Here is a 22,878-nt window from a genome sequence, read left to right on the forward strand (position 1 = left end):
CATCTTAGAGTACTATTCAGAGAGGAGTGCCTCCTTCAGAGAGCTGTGATGAGGATTAACTAAGTCAATGTGGAAGCGCTTAGAAGTGTGTCTGGCACATAGTAAGACCCATGGAGGAGAGCTCATGCCTCCGACCCACTTACCATGTCCTAGGTACTGATGTAACCACTGCACACGTTAATTCGGTTATTTCTCTCTTTTTGAAAAAACTCAGTTAATTCTCCCGAGGGCATGGGCATGCACTATTATTCTCATTTTGCAGAAGAGTGAGATGAGGAGGACCTGGCTCAAAATCACCCAGCAGGCGAAGAGCAGGGACTTAAATCCGGGCCTTTCACCTGTGGAGTGCAGGCTTCTAACCAGCACTGTCAGAGCTCACCACGAAGTTCTGGGTCAACGGGAATCAGCTGTTGTTTACTCTGGTGATGACGATGATGCCTTCCTGGGTTTTGATTATAATGGCAGACTTTTGGGCAATGACTGAAATAGCAGAGGTTGTTTTAAAGTCATCAGACAGACAGTGTGAGCTAGAAGTTCTGATCGCAAGGCAATATTATACTAAATTACTGATGCTAAGGAAAAAAAACCTGCCTCTTTAACCAAAATTCAAAAATCCCATCTCTAAATTTATTTTAAGTATCTTAAACAGGATTTTCCAAGACTCTCACCTCATTTGAAAATAATTAAATAAGCAACCATAAATTTCAGACAAGGAAATGATATGAAATGATTCTGTCAATGGTGAAAAAAATAGACCTAACCTACATGAAAGTTACCCTTGAATAAATGGGCTGACAATGGGAGAAATGTTTTCCACTGTTTGTTTTCTGGGGAGTGAATATTTCTAAAACGTCTGAGCTGAGCACATGATGAACTCTCCTATGTGAATAAGAACTATCGAAACTGGAGAGCAAAGACTCATGATAATACCATATCACTGTCAGCCCACATCCTTAAACTATGATGGAAGAAAATCCAAATGAGAACTAGAATATATTGCACAGTACTGGGGCAGGGACTGTGTTTCATGATCTCCTTCTGGGGACTTCTTTTGGGGAAGGTGACGACGAGGTTGAAAATGTCCAGGAGAGACGTGTATCTTAATTTTGTTTTGAAAATAAATGCAAATAAAAGTTCATCTTAAACCTCTAAAGAGGTATTGCTTTTTCCACCATGGAAGTAACAAGAGTTTCATTGGGATATAATTCCATTGTTCGCTACAGAGAGCTAATGCCCGCACCTAGAAACACATAGACTAACCCACCGTAGAAACTCAAGCTCTAACCAGCCCTTCACATATTCACTCTACAGAGCTTTCCCCACTGCCACCCCACTTGGCAAAACTTTCTTCCAAGGAAGGAACTTTGCCCTACTCACATAGTAGATGCTCAATAAATGTGGGTTGAACTTGTCTGGGACTTGATCCCGTCTCTTAGGTGGAAACAATTCAAACGCTTCTGAATCATTTCACTGATTATTACTGAAAAACTTGACATTTTTACAAATGGAGAAACTGAGGCTCTGGGAGCTCATGGGAGTCGCCCAAGGTCCAGGCTCCCAGGCCTCCCCCTGCACCTCTCCTCCTCTCCTTGAGCATCCCCTTAACTGGCTTAGTCCCCACATGCCTTTTCAAAGCCTCTGGTCAAACCAATTTAAAAATGATCACAGGCGCTAGTAATATGTAGTCATCCTGCACACCCCCTTAATGGATCTGAGTAACGTTAGTTTCAAAAGAAGTCCAGACTTAAGGCATCTCCCCTGCTCACCAATAACGGTCACGACATCACACGCATCTACAGTTTAGGAACACGATTTACCCTTCCTCCGGTAAAGAAGGCTGCAAGGTGCGACATTCCTTTGGCGTGAACACCACGTCCAAGTCATCTTCGGTGAAGTCTCCCAGCTCCTGGGCGAGCTCCGCATCCAGGCTGTTCAGCTGTGTCATCAGAAGTCCTTCAAAGTCCACCGGCTCCACCGGGTCATAAAACTGAGGCTGCAGAGATAAGGAGAAGGAAAAGGACGTTCCCACAAGGTTTCCAGGAAAAGCACCAAGGCGACAGTCGGCGAGCCCCGGACCTGCCCCTTCCATTCAGCAAGGGCTTGGCTCCGAGTGCACAGCCCAGTGCAGCGGTCTTCCGAGGGGCCTGTCAGACAGAGAGGCAGTGATACGGAAAGGGGAAGAGACACTGCACGGGAAGTCAAGTCAGAACACGGCGAGGCACCCAAATCACACCCCAAGGCAGAATTTTTCTCTGCTTAATTGCATCTTGATGAGGAATCCTGAGGAGATCCAAAATGAGATCACGAGGCTTTGCTGAATTTTATAATTTCCCCTGCAAAAGCTCTCTGAGGCCATGTTTACCCCAATACAGTGAAGTAGTGCATGCAGGCAATTTTCCAGAAATTCGGGCCAACTCAACACTCCTTTTGTGTGAGTATTGAGGCGCCGTGTTTCCTTTGGCCTGACTTTCCCTATATGTTGCTTCTTGAAAGCACTTCATACATAATCACAGCCCATGGTGAGCCAGATTTGGTGGTGGTGATTTCCAGAGGCTCCTGGACTGACTCCTGCTGGGCAGGAAGACATTTTCACCGGGGCTGCAGTTAAATGAGTAAACTAAAGGCAATTGGCTGATTTTACCTAGGCCTAAATGTACTCCCTTTTATTTTTATTTATTTTTTAATGTTCTCCCTTTTAAAGGATTGTTTTGTTTTGCTCTTCGACTATATCCACGTGCAGTGGGAAAGGACAAAAGCAATGACAGAAGTGGATGGGAATTCGAAATAGAATTTTCTCTAGTCGACAAAAGAAAAAGTTGGCAATTAAGCAACTATTTTTTTTTCTTGTCTGTGAAGTCCCCAAACGGGAACCATTGCCTTAAGGAAGTAAATGCATCAGATCGAGTGGAGCTGTGGAATGATGAGAATACCAGCAGCTCCGTGGGGTTCATTTACGGCAGGCTATTTGGAATCACCAGCCCAAGGAGGTACTGTTCTCTACTCCCCCCCGCCCCTGACCATGGACCAATAAAACAAACACTCCAGACTCCCGACTTGTACTGCCTCCATGTGAAATGAGGCCAGATCCAAAGGAAATGCTAACAAAACCGGTTTTTCACCAGCCTGAAACCATACACCAGACTCGATGTGAGGGCTCCACATTGGAGAGGAGGGACAGGGCACTGCTTGCTGTTCGAGAGGCAAAAGGACATAAAATCGGAGAAGGTAGATGTTGCTGCCCTCCCTCCTCCCACCCTTGCCGTTCCTGGTCGTGGTGGAGACCTGAGTGACGTGCTGGGGACTGAGGACAAAGAGAAGAACTGAGGCAACACGTGCCCTCCTCCTTCTCTGAGATTCTGGAAGGTGGCTGGCTTACATAATGTCCTGGGCCGCAGGGACAAAGGGGGCAGAAGGGAAGCAACAGGATATACTTTGGTGGAGGAGAACAGAGACATCTCTAGCTCCGCATGGCTCCCATACGCTGTGAGAGAAAGACAGGCAAGTTTCTTGGGGGGACCTGCAGGTCAGCTAAGGAGAAGACCATAGGGATTAGAGGGTGCCTCTCAAAATGAAGAGACAGGAACCAGCAGGGGCTCAGGGAGCTGGAGATCAGCCTGTGCAGAAGCCAGGTGGGGACAGAGTTTGCAAAAGGCCACTAGTGACCTCTGCCAGAGAAAATGGCAGGCATTGTCTATGCAGACCTTCTTAAGACCAACCAACCCCAAAGTAGAAAGTGGATTTTCCCACCCCTTACCACAACCCAGTACAGAGCGTTCAGAGTCAGGAACTGAAATAGAAAACTGCATTTTTTGCATACCCAGTCTTATTATTGCAAAGTTGATACCCATGAAGCCAATAATTATGGAGCACTTACTATGTACCAAGAAACTGGCTAGGTCATTATATACATTATGTCATGTCATCCTCACTAAAGCCTATGAGGTACACACTCTTACTAACCCCATTCTACAGATGAGGACACTGAAGGCTAGAGATTTAATAATTTGCCCATGGCTCCACAGCTGGGAAGGAGGCCCTCTGGAATTCAAACCCAGGCAGACTCATGTTCTTAACCACAGTGGTTGTGTTTTCTCTTGAAGGCATTTTAGGGAATCTGTACTTCCAGAAATACTTAAAACACAAGGCAATAGTAAGTATGTTTGGAAGAGGGTGAAAACTACCTTTACCACACTACCCACAAGTTCCACTTTGTATTTCTCATGAGCCCAGCTGCTCAAAGTAATGACATAAAGTAATTAATTAATTACAGTAATAACAAATGTAAATTTATTATGAAGAATGTCAATCCCTCAAGCCGAGACACTTTAAATATATACTTAAAAATAAATTATACTGGGCACCTGGGTGGCTCAGTTGGTTAAGCAACTGCCTTCGGCTCAGGTCATGATCCCGGGGTCCTGGGATCGAGTCCCACATCGGGCTCCCGGCTCAGCAGGGAGCCTGCTTCTCCCTCTGACCCTCTCCCCTCTCATGCTGTTTCTCTGTCTCTCTCTCTTTCTCTCAAATAAATAAATAAATAAAATCTTTAAAAAAAAAAATTATACTGAAGCACAATTTGGAAGCATCGTGACGCTAGCATTAACCACTAGTAAGTAGAAGCTTCCACGGAGAAATGGCATTTGTGCAAAATCATCGGAGAGAAGAAAATTCAGGTCCAGCCAACGTAGGCTACTTGTTGTGACCCTGAAAGCCAGAGCTCCAAATGATGACAAACCTGGCTGAGAGCAGCACCGGTTACCTACAGGACAGGCTGTCTAGGAACCTGGGTGACAAGGACGGATGACTCCCTCCCTCAGCAAGGGTTTGCTGAGTGTCTGCTGAATGCCAGTCACTGAGCAGGGCGGGGGAGGGGTGGGGTACAGAAGAGTCAGGTACTCCTCTCCAGCACCTTTCCAGAGATCTCTAGTGAGCCATGAGATGGTGCAGTTTGCCACATTCTCACAGATAAATCATGCTATGTTTGAAGAGGGCAGCCATGATAAAGGACACGGTAACCCCCCTGAGCACTAACTGTGGGGCCATGTGCCAAGTGTCATCGATATACGGGTTTGATCGTAAAGTCAAACTCTCGAGGTCGCATATATTTCAGGACTGAGCAGACTGTAAACATCAACCATATGAGAGAATTACTGAGCATGGTTCCAGCGCAACAGACAAGGTGACATTTGACTACTCTCCCCTACTCTTTCTACACTGAAACGGACAAGGGAGGAAACGGTCCATTCCTAATGCGATATAAACTACTCTTTGGCAAGTAGGTGGAGACCCCAAGTACTGTGAACAGGGTCTCCGAGGAAGTTGTTCTGCTTGCAAATTCACATAATAACCAGGAACCTGGGGCGCCTGGGTGGCTCAGTCATTGGGCGTCTGCCTTCGGCTCAGGTCACGATCCCAGGGGTCCTGGGATCGAGCCCTGCATCAGGCTCCCTGCTCAGCGGGAAGCCTGCTTCTCCCTCTCCCACTCCCCCTGCTTGTGTTACCTCTCTTGCTGTGTCTCTCTGTCAAATAAATAAAATATTAAAAAAAAAAAAAAAAAAGGAACCAAAAGAGGTTTCTGTTTTCTAAACTCTCTGAAGTCTGCATCTCAAGAGTTGGTTTTATTTTGAAGCAATCAACACATACACACAAGCACATACACTATGCTGATCTAGGGATAAGCAAAGGGAGGAAACAAATATTGAACAGAATTGCAGTGGTATTTTATTTCGTTGGAGACTGAAGTTTGAGAACAGGGTGGGGGGATGGTCTAAGGTCAGTCCTTAAGGCAAGACTGGGGCTCTTGGGAACTTAAAAGCCATACAGGAAAATTAACTATTTTGTTTTCTCTGCTGTTGAGTACACATGGCCTGTTAGTCAGTGAAGACCCAAGACTAGATTAAATGGTATAATCCAAAGTAATTCTAAGAAAGTCCCCTTATACCATGAATCACGACATCGCCACCATCACTTGTTAAAATAATAGAAGAAAAAACCCCAAATAATCAAAATAGAAACCAAAAAAAAAACCCTTTAAAAAAAAACAACAAAAAGGGGCACCTGGGTGGCTCAGTCGTTAAGCGTCTGCCTTTGGCTCAGGTCATGATCCCAGGGTTCTGGGATCGAGCCCCGCATCGGGCTCCCTGCTCGGTGGGGAGTCTGCTTCTCCCTCTCCCACTCCCCCTGCTTGTGTTCCCTCTCTTGCTGTGTCTCTCTCTGTCAAATAAATAAAATCTTTAAAAAAAAAACAACAACAACAAAAACTCTTAAGACGACAAATAATCCTAAATCAGGTTTTATCTATCATGACTGTCGACTTTGCTAGGCTGAACTACATTCCCCGAATTTACTTCCTAGTATGTTTCTAGTCAGAGTGGGCTCCAGGATGTTTCTCTTGCTACAGCTAATTTGGAGCATACATATACAACCAAACACTAATTTAGGTGCTGCTGTTGAAGGGATATTACTAATGTAATTAAAGTCCCTAATCGGTTGACTTTAAGTCAATGTAAAGGGAGACTCCCCTGGGTGGCCTGACTTCTACGGATACAACCAAACACTAATTTAGGTGCTGCTGTTGAAGGGATATTACTAATGTAATTAAAGTCCCTAATCGGTTGACTTTAAGTCAATGTAAAGGGAGACTCCCCTGGGTGGCCTGACTGAATCAGGTGGATGCTGACTTAATCAGGTGACAGCCACCTCCTGGTTCAGGGACTCCAGGCTTGAGCTCCTGTCCATGGAGCTCCAGCTTGCTTATGATCTTGCCTTCCTGACTGCTCTGTGGACTCGCTTAGCCAGCCCCCACCAGTGGGTAAGCCAATTCTCTGCAATCAACTCCTTAATATCCGTGCATATGCATCTCCTCCTGGTTCCACTGCTCTGACTAAACCTGGACTAATCTGTCTACTTCCATTCATTTAACAAATACTTCCTGGGGTCCCACGGTGGTCCAGCTCTAGGTGAGGAGACACAGTCATTGCCCCGGAAGCAATTTTCAACACTTCTCTAGTGAAGACTTGTGCAGTCTCTCTCTCTGGTTACTTTTTGCAGAGGCCTCATTGACAGAAGACTAGAAACACACAAGAAGATTATAAATACCCTAAACGCTTCAATTATTCACAGCCAGAAATCCATGTTTTAATTAAGGGAGTTTGAGCTTTTCCTTGTCCCCTAATGCACATCAAAGGCTAGTTCTCCTGACATGAATTGGATTCAGTTTGTTCTGAAACTGACAATTCCTACAGCACCAGAACCGTATCTGTTTAAAATGAATCTGTATAGCTCCCAGCACAGTGTAGTATTCAGAGAGCACACTGATAGCAGATTAAAATAACAAATCTGGGTCATACTTCACAAATAAGGATGCTGAAAAACAGAAAGGTTAAATGACAGGAAATCGCAAGGGTCCTTTGGCATCGGTGGTTCAGTGGTAGAATTCTCGCCTGCCACAAGGGTCCTTCGTTACAGCTTTGGGGAGGGGCGGGGTTGCTTCATGCTGCTCTGTGCAGGGCTGGGGGTAGAGGTGTGGGGTCTCCAGGGGTACTGGCCTAGTACCCTCACATGTGTGTACCCCTATGGAGGGTGGTCCTCAAATCTACTTGGCTGTTCATGCGAGACGTCTTGTCAAAGTCACCCAAGACTCCCCTGTTGCCAGATTCAGTGGACATTGCTCAGTCCTGGTTTATCTACAGTATGGGACATGGTTAATCACTCCCTCTTTCTTGCAATACTTCATTCAGATGGAGAGTGACACAGTCTCTGAAAGCTCATGTACCAGGAAACAAGTTGGGATGGTTGGTCACTCTACCTGTTTCTAGGTTCTCCTCCTACGATGCAGTGCTCCAGGATTCAGTCCTAAAATGTCTTTGCTTCTCAATCTGCATTCACTCCCAGATGAACTCATCTACTCCCATGGCTTTAAATACCATTTTTTTTTTAAATTACAAATTTATATCTTTGCCCTGAAATCCAGGTTAACTTTTCCAACTACATCCAAACATCACCATCTGGTGGTCTAATAGGACTCTCAAACACAACAAATTCAAAACTAATTTTTAATTTTCCTGCTGATCTTTTCTTCCCATATCTCCCAAGTCTTGGCATCTCGGGGAGTGGCAAATCCATTCTGCTGGTTGCCCAGAGCAAAACCTTCAGAGTTAATGTTGGTTTCTCTCTTTCTCTTATGCCTTACATACTGTCCATCAGAAAATCCCATCTACTTTACTTCTGAAATATATTCAGCATCCAACCTTTTCACCTTCTCTACTGGCATCACTCTCTATAACCCTATTCCAGAGTTATTGTGACAACTTCCTAACACCCTCCCCACCCCAGTCTACTCTCCACATAGCAACCACAGTGATCCTTATAAAAGGAACTCTATAAGTCATCTTTATAAAAAGTCAGATCATGCCTGGCCTCTGGCTCAATGCTTCCAGAGACTTCCCATCTTAATCAGAGTAAGAGCCGAAGTTCTTCTGAGGTCTCTGAGCCCTGCTTTCCCTTTGATCTCATCTCCTCATGCCCACTCTGCTCAGCTCATACTCCACTTCCTTGCTGTCGCTGGAGCAGACCACATACTCTTGCCTTGGGGACTTTGCACTTGCTGTTCCTTCTGACTAGAATACTCTTCCTTCAGCTACCCCTCAAGTTCATGCAGAATTCTTCCCAAGTGTTTCCTTTCCAATAGACACCCAAATAGCTCCTCTTCTGTATCATCTCTCTATCCTCTTTCCCTTTTATTCTTCAAGGCACTTAAGCCCCTTGATATAGTCTGCATTCACTTACTTGTCTATCTCTCATTCTAGAACATAGGTTCCATGAGGCTAGACCCTTTGTTGTATTCACTAGCATATCCCCAGCTCCTAGAGCAGTACCTAGCACAGAGTTGAGACCCAACACATATTTCTGGAAGGAAGGAAGGAAGGGAGGGAGGGAGGGAGGGAGGGAGGGAGGGAGGGAGGAAGGGATATTTAAGACAATCCTCTCCACTCCCTACTATATTTAAGTAAACAGAGCTGAGAACATAAGGTTCTTCTCCTTCAATGATTTCAAAGTACTTCATGGCTTAGATTCAACAATGCTCCCCTGCTTCTCCCAATGTCAATCTTCCACTGTACTACTGAGTAGAAGATGCTGACAGGCCATCATGAGCATCAACTTATTTTTGCCAAGATACTTTGATGTCCCTGCTTTTCAATGACAGAAATAAAACTCCTGCTCGGCATGCAGGCTGCCACTCTGTCATTTTATGTTCCATTGTGAATCTGCCATGAAAACTATATTGAGGTCTTCATTTCCATCATGGCCCCTCAAGGGAAATCAATGAAACCTAAGGACAGCCCAACTCCTTGACAGATTAAGCACAAAAGAACAATAGCATCAGAAAAATTTAAAAGAACCATATTTATCAAGTGATCTAACATTTTGGTCATCCTTGGTAGTAAAAGCAAAAGGTTGCTTTATTGCACAGAAGCTTAAACACATTACACATAAACACAATACACAAATGAATGCCTTCTAAGGTAGGAGACTTTTTTTCTTTTACATAAATGTTATACACAAACATCTCATGTAACCCTGGTGTTTAGGATGTGGCTTTTTCAAACATCCTTTTCTCCCGCAAGAACTGTTACATTCCAGCTGATTCATTCCATTTCACGTCAAATCTTTTCTATTCTCATCTTTAAAAATAGAATTTTTCCCTCTATGAAAATGTAGGTTAAGGTTATTAACCAAGTATAGTGTCTCAAATCCTCCTTTCTACTTCAGGATAGAGATCCCAACCTTTTCTTGTAGTTCACTCTCCTTTCGACTTTGAATGATCAGAAAATAGTTTTAGTATTTTAATGAAGATGTCAACTATAAAGTCATTTGCCTGTGTAGATGGTTGGCATGAGAGGATGTCTGGTCGACCTGCCCACAAGGCTGTGGCAATGGAGGATGCCAAGGCCAATGTGCAATGCTACACCCAGGTGAGTCTACAACACAGGGTCATGCTCTCTGGCACTGGTCACAAACAACTCTGGCAAGAGTGTCAAAGAGACCCAGGGCAGGTCTATCATCATATCACCAGGTCTAAAAAGCCAACTTGAAACAGTCGATCTTCTTCACAGTCCACAGTGCAAGAGTTTAAAATATTTTTTTTTTTTTTTTTTTTTTTTTTTAAAGATTTTTTTAATTTATTTGACAGAGAGAGACACAGCAAGAGAGGGAACACAAGCAGGAGGAGTGGGAGAGGAAGAAGCAGGCTTCCCGCGGAGCAGGGAGCCCGATGCGGGGCTCGATCCCAGGACCCTGGGATCATGACCTGAGCCGAAGGCAGACGCTTAACGACTGAGCCACCCAGGCGCCCCAAGAGTTTAAAATATTTTATCTACTTTGAAAACACACATACATCCCAGCTGACATTTACAATTAGAGTTAAAAAACAAAGATCCAATAAAACCACACCCACACCCACACACCCTTTCTCTCATGTGATTGATCTGATTTACAACAGAAGCCACTATATTTATATAAGGATATATCCATAGGGTTAGCAATGGTCCTTGCCCACCACATTTTCTGAAATCCAGAGCACCCCGGACCACAAAAGAAACTACCTTTCTTTATGTTTTTTCCTCCTATTTGGAATACTTCTACCTATGTAGGTTCTTTAAACAATCCTCCATCTGGATCACATGCTAAAATCCCAGGGAACTTTAACATATCAAGATACCTAGGCTCCAGCCCTTAGAGATTCTGATTTCATTGTTCTCTGGTGGGCCTGGCCACAGATGTTTCTAAAGGTCCCGGATGATTCTAATGTGCAGCCAGGGCTGAAAACTTTCCTTTAAGTCTTCTCCACCTCCCTCAGCAAGCTTTTACCTCCTTTTGAACACCTAGCATGCTTAAAGACAGTATAGGTCCTCAGTATCATCTGTCCTCCCAAGTGGACCACAAGGCCTTTCAGAGCTGAAACCACCTCTGGCCACCTTTTAACCTCTCACCCTTTCTCCAGTATACAGACAACAGACAGTGCCAAACACGTGGACAGAGCCATTCACCAGTATTTACACACGTCTATGATACCATTCTATTAACCCGAATGGGAGGGGGAGCACTCTTAGGCCAACATGGCAAATAAAAAAATCTGGAGGCTTCACATAGGTTAACTTGCCCCAGATTATATACCAAATCAGTGGCAGTAATGCTTCACCTGGGACCCATCTCACCAGTTTTTGTAGGAAAAAAAAAAAAATACATGCTTATTTTTAATGATTTATGTATAAAAGAAAATTTTATGATACAATTTTAGGATACAATGCACATTTTTGCAACACAAAAATTCTATTCATATTCACAAATTCATGAAAGGCAGGTATATTCAAGCAAAACGGGGTCCACTTAGGCTTGTGGCCAAGTTCTGGCCTCTTGCAAGACAACAAACTAATCATTGATTGGGTTTTATTTTCTTTAAGATTTTTATTTATTTATTTGGGGTGAGGCAGAGGCAGAGAATCTTCCAGCAGACTCTCGACTGAGCTCGGAGCCCAGTGTGGGGCTCAATCTCACGACCCTGAGATCATGACCTGAGCCAAAACTAAGAGTCTGATGCTCGACTGACTGAGCCACCCAGGCGCCCCACTGATTGGTTTTTAAATAACGTGGCACCATTAGATACTTCTAAAAATTAAATAGCCATTTGTATTAGCATGTGGGGTTGTTGAAATGGGTAGTTATATAAATAAAGGTAAGGGAAACAAAAGCCAAAATGCACTTGGTCTTATTTTCCAATTGTCTGAAACCAAACAATGAACAGTCTATAACTTCGCCTTTAAGTTTTTTTTTAAAGCTACTTCAGCTTGAGAGTCTTTAGATGATAAGCTACTTCTCTGCCTTGCCAGGAATGAAGCTTGCTGAAATGTCCCATTATCTTTCTATGAAATGGATTTTTTTTTAAGGTAAAGGGAAATCACCATTAAGTTGATGATGTCTGTTGGAGGAACCTTCATTCGGGAAGATGATTCAGAGGAAAGAATGGCCACTTCATTGTGACATGACAGCATGGCGGCAGGTAAACGTTTAGGGTGATTTCCTCGGCAGGCTGTGCATTTTTTTTTTTAAAGGGGGAATTAAAATCAGGCCTCTTGGCTCCCTCATGCTTCCTGTTCCTCGTGCAGTTAACAAGAAGGATCAGGGGCAGCACCGAGTGCTGAAATTGGAGTCGAGATCTGGGAAGAGATATTCAGGAGCTAACCTGGAATACTAAGAGCCATATATTTTAAAGGCTATTCATTTGCAAATAGAATCAGGAATAAATTACGACAGGCAGGAACCCATGATCCTTGCATAGTTAAACGCTGTTGCTTATTTTTGCTATTTCTTTGATGTCCTCTGTTAGAAAATGGGTAGTTAAGCCACATGGTGATTTGACTACCTAGCTAATGAAGAAATTGATCAACATTCACTTTTGTCAAAACCTACGGATGAGGAGGCAAAACTACCAAAGGAACACCTGTAGATATTAAGCAAGTTTTTTTTTCTTTGTGACTTTAAATGAAAAACTTAAGGCTGCAGCATAAACGTCAAAGCTGGTGTGTAGAGAAGGGGTTAAAGCTTGCGAGCTACACTTCCTTAAAGCCTCTTAATTATGATGTCCACACTGTTTCTCAATTCAGCCACTGCAAAGAGCGGCAGTCTTAATTTACCAACAAGCAAGGCACCAAACCCTCCCTCCTTACCTTGTTTTAAATATAAACGTGTATCTGGACACTTTTTAACTGAATTCTGCATACTTTGGAATACAATTTGAATTAGAAATTCAAGAAAAAAAATTTTTTTGGTTTTCAATGAAATATATACTAGCACCAAATTAAACAAAAAAAAAAAATAGTTAATATTTCTTAATCTAAAGGTTATCTAATCTATCTGAAAGCATGGACGTCATGCTTTGAGTGTGCTTTTATTATAACCTGCATTCTGAAACAGGAAAAGTACAAACAAAAAGGACAGTTAGCAAGCCACCGAAGTCATAAATAGATTTTTTTGAAGAAATGTCATTACCTCTTGCAGTAAAAGATGCTATACACTTTTTACTACTCCTATTTCATCAATGACACAACACACGAATTATCCTACTGAAATAACCACATACCACTCCAGCAAACATACCTTTAAAAGATACACAGTTACACGGCGTGCAAATTGTTACAGGAGGCAAGATGGCGGCTACAGGAAACCAAGTGGAAGGTTACAAAACTTTGAAGAGCAGAAGTGGTTTTGAAGTAATAAGTGAGAAACAAAAAAAATAACCTAACCTCCTCAAGATAACCACTAGAAGAAGCAAGAAAGTGCCGCTGTGCTGCGAGTGAGGAAGTGAGTACAGCGAGGACCGTAGCCGCACACAAAGGAAGTGAATACTCAACTTCTGGTTTTACAAATCATCTCATTTAAGTGAGGTTTAGCCCACCTAACATATGTCTGGCATTTAGTCCTCAAATAATACAACACATAATACACACTCAACACTAGGTGTTAATATAAAAATACAAGCTACCTTCAACTTAAAAGGGGGAGTGTGTTTCAAAAATGAAGGTCGGGATGCCTGGGTGGCTCAGTGGATTAAGCATCTGCCTTCGGCTCAGGTCATGATCCCAGGGTTCTGGGATCGAGTCCCGCATCGGGCTCCCTGCTCAGCAGGGAGTCTGCTTCTCCCTCTGCCTGCTGCTCCCCCTGCTTCTGCTCTCTATCTCTCTGTCTCTGACAAATAAATAAATAAATAAATAAATAAATAAATAAATAAATAAAAATCTTAAAAATTAAGGTCTGTTCTGTGATTCCAATTATACGAAGTTCCAGATAAGGCAAAATTGTGACAGAAGTGGATCAGTGATTGCCTTGGGCTGGGGGCTGGAAGAAGAGACCCACCGCAAAGGGGTCCTAGGGGTATCTTAGGGTAAAGAGACTGTTCTATATCTTGACTGAGTAGAGATTAAGTGACTAGAAATTGGCCAAATTCACCAAACTGTACACCTAAAATGAGTGAATTTCTTGTATGTAAATTATACTTCCAAGAAAACAATTTTTAAAAATTAAGGTTCCGGGGCGCCTGGGTGGCTCAGATGGTTAAGTGTCTGCCTTCAGCTCAGGTCATGATCCCAGGGTCCTGGGATCAAGCCCCGCATCGGGCTCCCTTCTCCTCGGGAGGCCTGCTTCTCCCTCTCCTACTCCCTCTGCTTGTGTTCCCTCTTTCGCTGTGTCTCTCTCTGTCAAATAAATAAATAAAATCTTTAAAAAAAATAAAAATAAAAAATAAATAAATAAATAAAAATTAAGGTTCCTAAATTGACTTTCCAGATTTGGGGATTTATTTTCCTAATAAAAGCCTGTTACAAATGGTAGTTGGGTTCCAGGCCACTTCCCCCTCCCCAAAATAGGAGCCATAATTTGGGGGAAATCAAGTAGCCCGTTTGCCCACTGAAGCCTGAGACTTCAGAACCATGGCCCCTGCAGGTCCACATTGCCCTCTCAGCTCATGCTGAAGGAAAGAGAGAGGGAAATTGTGTGATGTCAAAAAGCAGGCATGGAGTTAGGAACTGGTAGTAGGAAGTGTAAGGTGGCAGCAGAAGAGCTAAGGAAAAGCAGGAAGGAAAAGCACACACTGTGCATTTCTGCACTTGACCATTCTCGAAGCAAACCCATCTCATACTTACTAGTTGAAGAGAGGGGAAGCCAGAGGTACTTATGCTCTGTCGATGGTAATGGCCAAGGTTCGGTGGGAGAGTAAACTGTTTCCTTATTTCTGCCGAAGAATACCTTGGGTAAAACACAAACATCCAAATGAAGTGGTTATTTTAACAAATCATCACAATTCTAGATACAATCTTTGGTATTATGTTCTAAAACCCATGCCTTGGCTGGGTAATCAGCAGAACTAACATGCCCTCAGTGGCCTATGAATGGACATTGTAGCTTTTGTCTGATAGTCTATACCCTTGGAAAGTTCACAAAGGCCAGGACACCTACAACCAACCATGGCTGTTGCCCAATACTGGAAGGGTAGGAGCATGAAGGAGGGGAAGAGTCTGAGGCCCCAGGAAAGATCCAGGGCGCTTGGATCCTTCTTCCCAGGCCATTCAGAGGCATTGTCTCTGCATGAGGACATCTGGTCTCTAACTGAGTCCTTTCAACCCCATGCTGCCATTTTGATCCAGCCATTCTGCTTTTAAGCAGTTGAACCCTTCTGGTAGGCTGCCTGCTATGACAGAACATTCTAGAAAACTATTATACGAACACGTCCACCTCCCTGCAGGCACCTTAGATGCTACCTAGGATTCCAAGGACTGTACGTTTTCCAAACTGCTCCCAGTAGAGTGATCTTTTGAGTCATCCATATCACAACACTGTTGTCCCCTCAGCCAACATCCTTGGTAGCTGGAAACCAGGCACATGGAAGTTGTTCTCCATTGTCTACTCACACCTACTGGCATGAGCTGTTGACCAGGGAAACCCTGGCTTACAAACAGACTGACTTTGAGGCACTCATTTGTTAGTCATTTGTGTGGAGCTCAGAATACGTTTTCTCACGTCACATTTCTCATTTGATCTCATTTGTTGGTGGGTGGACTCTTAGGCTAGTTCACAAAAGTGTATATAAACCACAGTGAGACTATTATATAGTATAATTAGACACTAAGAGACATTTACTAAGGATCAAGTGAGATTGTATATTTGAAACATGCTGGGTGTCCAACAAAGGGCTATATAAACTTTTTAAATCATAATTTTAAAATATAATATTTGAATGTGACAAATAAAGCTTACATTTTCTCCATTATAATGTGTGCTAAAGCATAATTAGTAATTACCCTGCACTATAAGGTTTCTGACATGGTCTGCTTGGCTTTCAAATGTGGCAACATGGTTCTTCTCAGGCAGAAAGCCTGTTCTGGTCCCATGTGTGACATCCATTCTCCCAAACCAAGAGCACCTCAATGTCCCTCCAGGATCCACACACTCATGCTGTACTCTGTCTAGGCATAACTACAAAGCAAAGGGGTGGGCACATAACCCAACACAGGACAATGATCTCTCCTTCCCAGGATTCTGGATGATGGATGGATACAAGGATGGAGGAAAATGGCTGGAGCACCTTCATGGCAGGGGTGAACCCCTATGTGATGATGCAGTGAAGTGTGAGACCTCCCAGGAAGTGAAAGCAGCCCATACTCATTGTATTCCTGAATTTCCTAAGATATTGTCTTTATTTAATTTTTTTAAATATAAGAACGTACTAGGATGAGAAATATTCTATTATCCACTGGGGAATGCAAATCAAAACTACATGGGCTGCCACTTCACAATCACTAGGATGGCTATTTCAAAAAAAGATGGGTGATAGCAGGTGTTGGCGAGGATATGGAGAAATGAGAGCATCACACGTTACTGGTGGGAATGTAAAATTGTGCAATTGGTTTGGACAATAGTCTGGCAGTTCCTCAAAAAAGTTAAACATACTGTTCCCATATATATCCCAGCAAATGCACACCTAGGTGTACACCCAAGAGAAATGAGAACATACTTTCATACAAAAATTTAGATATGAATGTTCACAGCAGCATTATTCATAATAGAAAGTGGAAATAACCCAAATGTCTATCACCTGCTGCATGGATAAACAAAATAAAGTCTATCGTGTGATGGAATATTATTTAGCAACAAAAAAGGAAAGAAGTACTAGTATATACAACAACATGGATGCACCTTGAAAACATCATGCCAAGTGAAAGCAGCTAAACCCAAAGACCACATATTTATTAGTCCTTATACGAAATTTCCAGAACAAGAGAGTCTATAGAGACAGAAAGTGGACGAGTGGTTGCCTAGGGCTGGGGCCTTGGAGGCAAATGGGGAGTGACTGCTAATGGGAATGGGGTTTCTTTTTGGGGTGAAGAAAATGTTTTAAAATTGAGCGTGGTGATGGAAACACAACTCTGCGAATATATTAAGAATTAGCAAATTGCACATGTGAAATGGGTGAACTAGGTGGATTATTTCTCAATAAAGATGATATAGATACAGATATAGATATGGATGTGTGCAAGTGTCCTAAAAACACAAGAGTGAAGGCAGAAATTACCAAATTTAATGAAACAGCCAAGAATGGAGGAAAATCTGCAGAATTTGCTTCTAAGTACTCAATAGGCTGATTTTCATTACAAGCTGAACCATCACCAATTTTTAAAAACCAACAGATTAGACCACTGTCCATATCAAAAGGCCCATCTGCATGAACAACACTGTATCTTGCATTTGGCACCACAAAGGAACCCAAACCAACATGGTGATCGCTTATCTGCTTACTTAGGGAGATGACCGTAGACACAGAGGGACAAGACAACCAAGCAAAGGCCCTTTGCTGTGACCGGGGTGCCTTCTGACAGACATGTCTTACTGCTCCTAAGACTTCTGCCCCCAGGTCCTCCCAGCAGGACCTCTCAAATAACATGATTTCGGCTCATGGTCCTTCTGTAGCTCTTCCTGCCATAGACCAGAGGGGTCTATCTGAAATGGGAATATCTAAAAAGGATCAGGAAAGGTATGGCATTATAAGAGAGTCAAAGAAAGGAAGCAGGGACAGATTCTTGCTTTCATTTTGAAGCAAAATCTGTCGTCCTATGCCAAAACCCCAATATTTTTTTCAGCATGAAATCAGAATGTTCCAGCTCTTCAGTCCTTCTTAAAGAGGGTCAGTGGGTGTTTCTGTTGCAATTCTCCACATCAGTTTCCCAATTCGGAGCCACACAACTGATCCTCTTCCCTGACAGTGGAGCCTGGGATCAATTCTATAGAATGCAATTAAACCTGTCCCTTTAAACTGTCAAATATGGAGATGAATTGTTGGTCCTTAAAATGAAAATAGTGAATCGTCCCACATGGAAAAGAACTTCTATCGTTTAAAGAACGTCCAAATTAAATCTCTCTGGAGAGGACCTAAGCACATATTAAACCAGCAAAAATAAGCTAGAATGACAAAATCACACGCTGGTCAAACTGTGGGAAAATCGGCATGCCCCACACCCCGGTGGAACCTCACAGGGTTGTATATTGGTTCAGTGCCTCTGGAAAGCAACACTGTAATACACAACAAGAACTCTAAAATTGTCATTACTTTTCAATGTGATCATTTCACTTTGGAGAATATACCCCATTTCATACAAACATATAATTTGAGCAGAAATGAATATAAGAACTCTGTATATGGTGGCAAATAACTGAAAATAACCAAAGCACCCAACACAAGGGAGAGCACCGAGGAAATAATAGCAAATAGGTGAAATACGATTTTACTACTTAAAAATGTGAATCAGGTTCACCTATGGAAAAGTGCGTACCAAGTAAGTTACAAGTGAAAAGTAAAATGAGGAACTGAATAGAAACTAACAATTTATGTGTAAGGATCAGGAATCCTTTTGGTAATTATCTAAAGCTAGTTTAATCACTACCTCACTCAGCTCTTTCTGATGTAAAGTTGCTTAAGTTCATCACTTTGAAAAAAGGTATGTACATATAAAATAGCATGCGAGCACAGGTGCACTCTTGGGAATTTTTTAAATTTTGTAAATTTCAGCTATAATGTTAGTGATATGGAACTTCATTCTCAGAAAAGCACTTAGCATCCCGGCATCAAAATCAAGCCTCTTCATGTCTACATTGACCCTAGCGAAGGGGAAAGCCTGCCTACACAGAGAAGAGAATTCAGCCCAGGCAAGGGGTCATCCAGGCTTGGTGTCCACGCAGGTAGTGATGGCATGTGGGTTTTATTTCCTCTGTATTTGAGTCTCAGACCAAATTCAACATGTTTTCAGATAACTTTGATGACGCCAGATTTATATATATCATGATGATATTTCCTTGATGAGCTAAGACACTTTTCTAATAACTCAAAATGCTTTAAAATATTATTTTCTTTATTTCTACAAATTAAACTGGGAGGGAGCCTTGGGATTTGTTTAAAATGTTGGTACCCCTACTCAGGAGTCAGAATGGTAGAGGGGGATGGGTAGCAAAGCTCTGTTTTTATTCGGACGGACAGATAATTGTGATACACACAGTTGGGACTAAGGGCCAGTAGAACTAATGATGGGGCAGAGCATGCCAAGTGTGAACTATGGACCATATGCTTCCAATTATCAGCTGCTTAATAAAATGTGGATTCCTAGACCCTATCCCCGTCCAGAAACAGCATCTTTTATGGCACGGCCTGGAAAACTGCATGTTTAGCCAACAGCTCCAGATGATTTTTATGTCAATAAAGATTCGCTAATAGTGCAAGACTATGAGAGAGTATTAGTTCCTTCACTCATTAAAAAAACATCGAGGGCACAAAAGTGCCAGGCTCTCTGCCAAGTGCTAGGGATTAAAGTCCAAGATGATACTGTTGCTGTTCCTGGAGGCTCAGCCCAGTGGGTGGGAGGGAGGAGGACAGATGGCTAACTGAATAAATAATCATAATAGAACATGATGAGTATTATAATAAAAAATGTGACTATGCCTTGTGAGCAAAGAGGAGGGAGTTAGTAATCCAGCCTAGGAATGCTTAGAAGGCTTCTGGAATAAGAGGACTGTCGAACCCAGGTGCCTGGGTGGCTCAGTCGGTTAAGCATCCAACTCTTGATTTCTGTTCAGCTCATGATTTCAGGGTGGTGAGATCGAGCCCCATGTGAGATTGAGAGCCCCAAGACTCCCTTTCTCCCTCTCCCTCTGCACCCCCCCCCAAAAAGAGGACTTTCGAGCCATACTTTGAAAAAAAAAAAAAAGTAGGAACAGACCTGATGGAAAAAAGCAGTTTGTTTGTTTGTTTGTTTTTACCATTTCACGACATCTAATACTTGAAGTAGGAGTATGAAGTAGTATTCAAGTATTTAAACTATCAGGCTGTCCTGTTTCTTTACAATAAATGTAGCCATTTGCCAGCTCTTTGAGTTCAAGTAGATTAGTTAACCAAGCTGATTCTTAGTTCCATTACGTATGAAATGAAGGGGCTGAGCTATCTGATCTCCTGGGCACCTTTCCAGCTCAAACTGGCAAAGATGCTCAAGAATCTCCAAGTGGAACAGTCAGCACCATGATCTACATCAGCAGCTGTGCTAGGAAAACTACAGAGCCCCGGAAGCCTTCTCGCTGGCTTTCATCCCTAAAAGAAAATTCTTTCACTATATGCTGGATGGTCAGCAGCCAAAATGGTTGGAAGAATTTTAAAACGGATTCAAGAAAAAAAACAAGTCAATAAGTATTTCAAGGGGCTTAGGGTTTTCCCGAGTGTGACATGTTTTAAACAATAGTGAATGGGGTGGAATAAAGAGAAGTAAACCTACAATTTACCCTTAGTAACTAACAACTGACTTAGTAACTAACAAAACACTCAACAAATACAAGCGTAAAGTACACAGCTACTAATAAACACTAATTATAGACATTTGTGGGTGGCACATTACATGTATGTGGCCACAGGCACATGGTGTAATTTAACCTTGCAAAATAACCATTGTTCAGGACCAGCAATGATTTGCACCAAGTAAGCAATGAAAGAATGCTATTCCCCAAACTTCCTGAATTATAAGGTTAGGGCAATATAGTAAAACAACAATAATAAAGATTTTTAAATCTATTGTGTGTAGAAAAAGTAGCTCTGAATGATGTAATCATTCAGGTTGGATTCAGGTTGGATCACAGTGCATGGCATGGATAAAGTCTGAAAACACACAGCTGGGCTCACGAGTGAGTAGTTCCTGGAGTTGACCACATCAAAACGATAGAAGGTGGGGCGCCTGGGGGGATCAGTTAGTTGGTTTGCCATCTGACTCTTGGTTTCAGCTCAGGTCATGGTCTCAGAGATCGTGGGATCCAGCCCTGCATCGGGCTCCGTGCTCCGCTTGGCTTGGACTCTGCTTGTCCTTCTCCCTCTGCTCCTCCCCACCCCACCCCCAAGATAAATAAAATCTTTCAAAAAAAACGATCTAAGAATTTTTCTGAGACGCATCCCCAGATACTCTTAGTAAAGCGCACCTTTATATTTTTTTAGTTTTTTTTGGTTTGTTCTTGTTTTTTTCAAGTAATCTCTATGCCCAACATGGGGCTGGAACTCACGACCCCAAGATCAAGAGTTGCATCCTCTGCTGGCCGAGCCACTGAGGGGGCCCTAAAGTGCACCTTTAAATTTAAAAGGCTACAAAATTAATAGCTGTAGCAAATTATATATATTACACATTATATAATATATATACAATATTATACATTATATAATACATACATAATATATAATATACATATAATATATATTATCTACATATATAATACATGTATATAACTCCATCCTTACATATACATATACGTATCTAACTCCATCCTTACATATACATATACGTTAATGGAGTCTGGAACAAATTCCTCAGAAGTTCATTAGCCCGGGGCTCCAGAATAGATATTTCAGGTTTCAGATTTTCTCATATTTTCCATCTCTTCTCATAAACAGACATGCCATAAATGTACAACTTTTATAAAGATGATTCAACAAGTGGAAACATGATTACAAAGAGAAGTTTGCCGCTTATTAACAAGCTGTGGAACTTATGTTTCTTCCTCACAGGGGAGTCCCAAATTCCTTTCACTTGGAAAATTCCTCTGAATAGGAAGAATATTTATTCGATGACTGAAGTGTTTGAGGGTTCCCACAGGGAGCCTAGAGAAGAGTTAGCCAATGTCTTCAGGGTCTCGCTAAGGCATCACGTCCCCCAGCCTGTGTATATCATCAGAAAAACATCATATAAGTGAGTTTCTCTCCTGATATAGTCCTACCTCCTACTGATGAGGCAGCATAATAACGTAAAAGAAAACCTGTAAGTACTGAGTAATTTTTTTAAAGATTTTATTTATTTACTTGAGAGAGAGAGCACGAGCAGGGGGAGGGGCAGAGGGAGAGAGAGAAGCAGATTCCTCACCGAGCAGGGAGCCCAATGCAGGGCTCGAACCCAAGACCCTGAGGCAGACGCTTAACCGACTGAGCCACCTAGGCGCCCCATGTTTGTACCTATTTAAAGGGGGAAAAAAGATGTCTCCAAAAAAGTGTCCTGACACACAAAGAAACAGATCTAACATATGTAAACTGAAGTCCCAAAAGAGGAGGAGAGACAAAACAGGAGCAGAAGTGAGATTTAAAGAAATATTGTTGACAGGAGCACCAAAGACAGATTCAAAGACACAGATACAACCTCCCATCACAATTAATACAGAGAAAATCAAACCTAGTCACATCATAGTAAAACACAAAAATCAAGGAGAAATTTTAAATGTTCTTGAAAAAATCTGGGGAAAAGACACATTGCCTTCAAAGCGTCATAGTAGGACTGATCACTGACTTCTCAGTGGAAACAGTGAAATCCCAAAACCAATGCAATGACATCTTTAAAGCACTGGAAGAAAACAGCTACCAGTCTAGAATGTTCTACCTGGTGAAAATATCCTTCATTAAGAAAGGATAAATAAAGACTTTACCAGATAAACAACAACTGAGAGAATTTATTACTAGCAGAGCTGGACTAAAAGAAATAGTAAAGAGAGCTCTTCAGACAGAAGGAGAGCAGAAAAGCGTTCCAGATGGAAGCACAAAAGTGTTGAAAGCAATGAAGTGCATCGACAGTACAAAACAATGATAATAATGATAATAATGTGGATTTAAAATATACATAGCATTGGGGCACCTGGCTGGCTCAGTTGGTGGAGCATGTGACTCTTGATCTTGGGGTTGTGAGTTCGAGCCCCGTGTTGGGTGTAGAGATCACTTATTTTTTTTATTTATTTTTTTAAGATTTTATTAATTTTTTGACAGAGAGAGGG

General features: G+C 42.3%; 1 protein-coding gene across 3 annotated transcripts in view; it reads right to left on the reverse strand.

Annotated features, from left to right (window-relative positions):
- DOCK8 (dedicator of cytokinesis 8) overlaps positions 1-22,878 on the reverse strand; it is a 222,503-nt gene that overhangs the window by 157,078 nt on the left and 42,547 nt on the right. For 2 of the 3 annotated variants that reach the window (XM_036090844.2, XM_078061526.1), the window contains exons 2-3: positions 14,697-14,799; positions 1,818-1,993 (exon numbers count right to left, since the gene is read on the reverse strand). In XM_036090844.2, the coding sequence (XP_035946737.1) occupies positions 1,818-1,993; positions 14,697-14,799 (279 nt within the window). Of the gene's footprint in view, positions 1-1,817; positions 1,994-13,155; positions 13,243-14,696; positions 14,800-22,878 lie in introns of those variants that run through there. The other variant, XM_036090845.2, reaches the window with a different exon arrangement.

Source organism: Halichoerus grypus, chromosome 14 (assembly GCF_964656455.1).
Source record: "Halichoerus grypus chromosome 14, mHalGry1.hap1.1, whole genome shotgun sequence".
In the NCBI taxonomy this organism is placed as follows: domain Eukaryota; kingdom Metazoa; phylum Chordata; class Mammalia; order Carnivora; family Phocidae; genus Halichoerus; species Halichoerus grypus.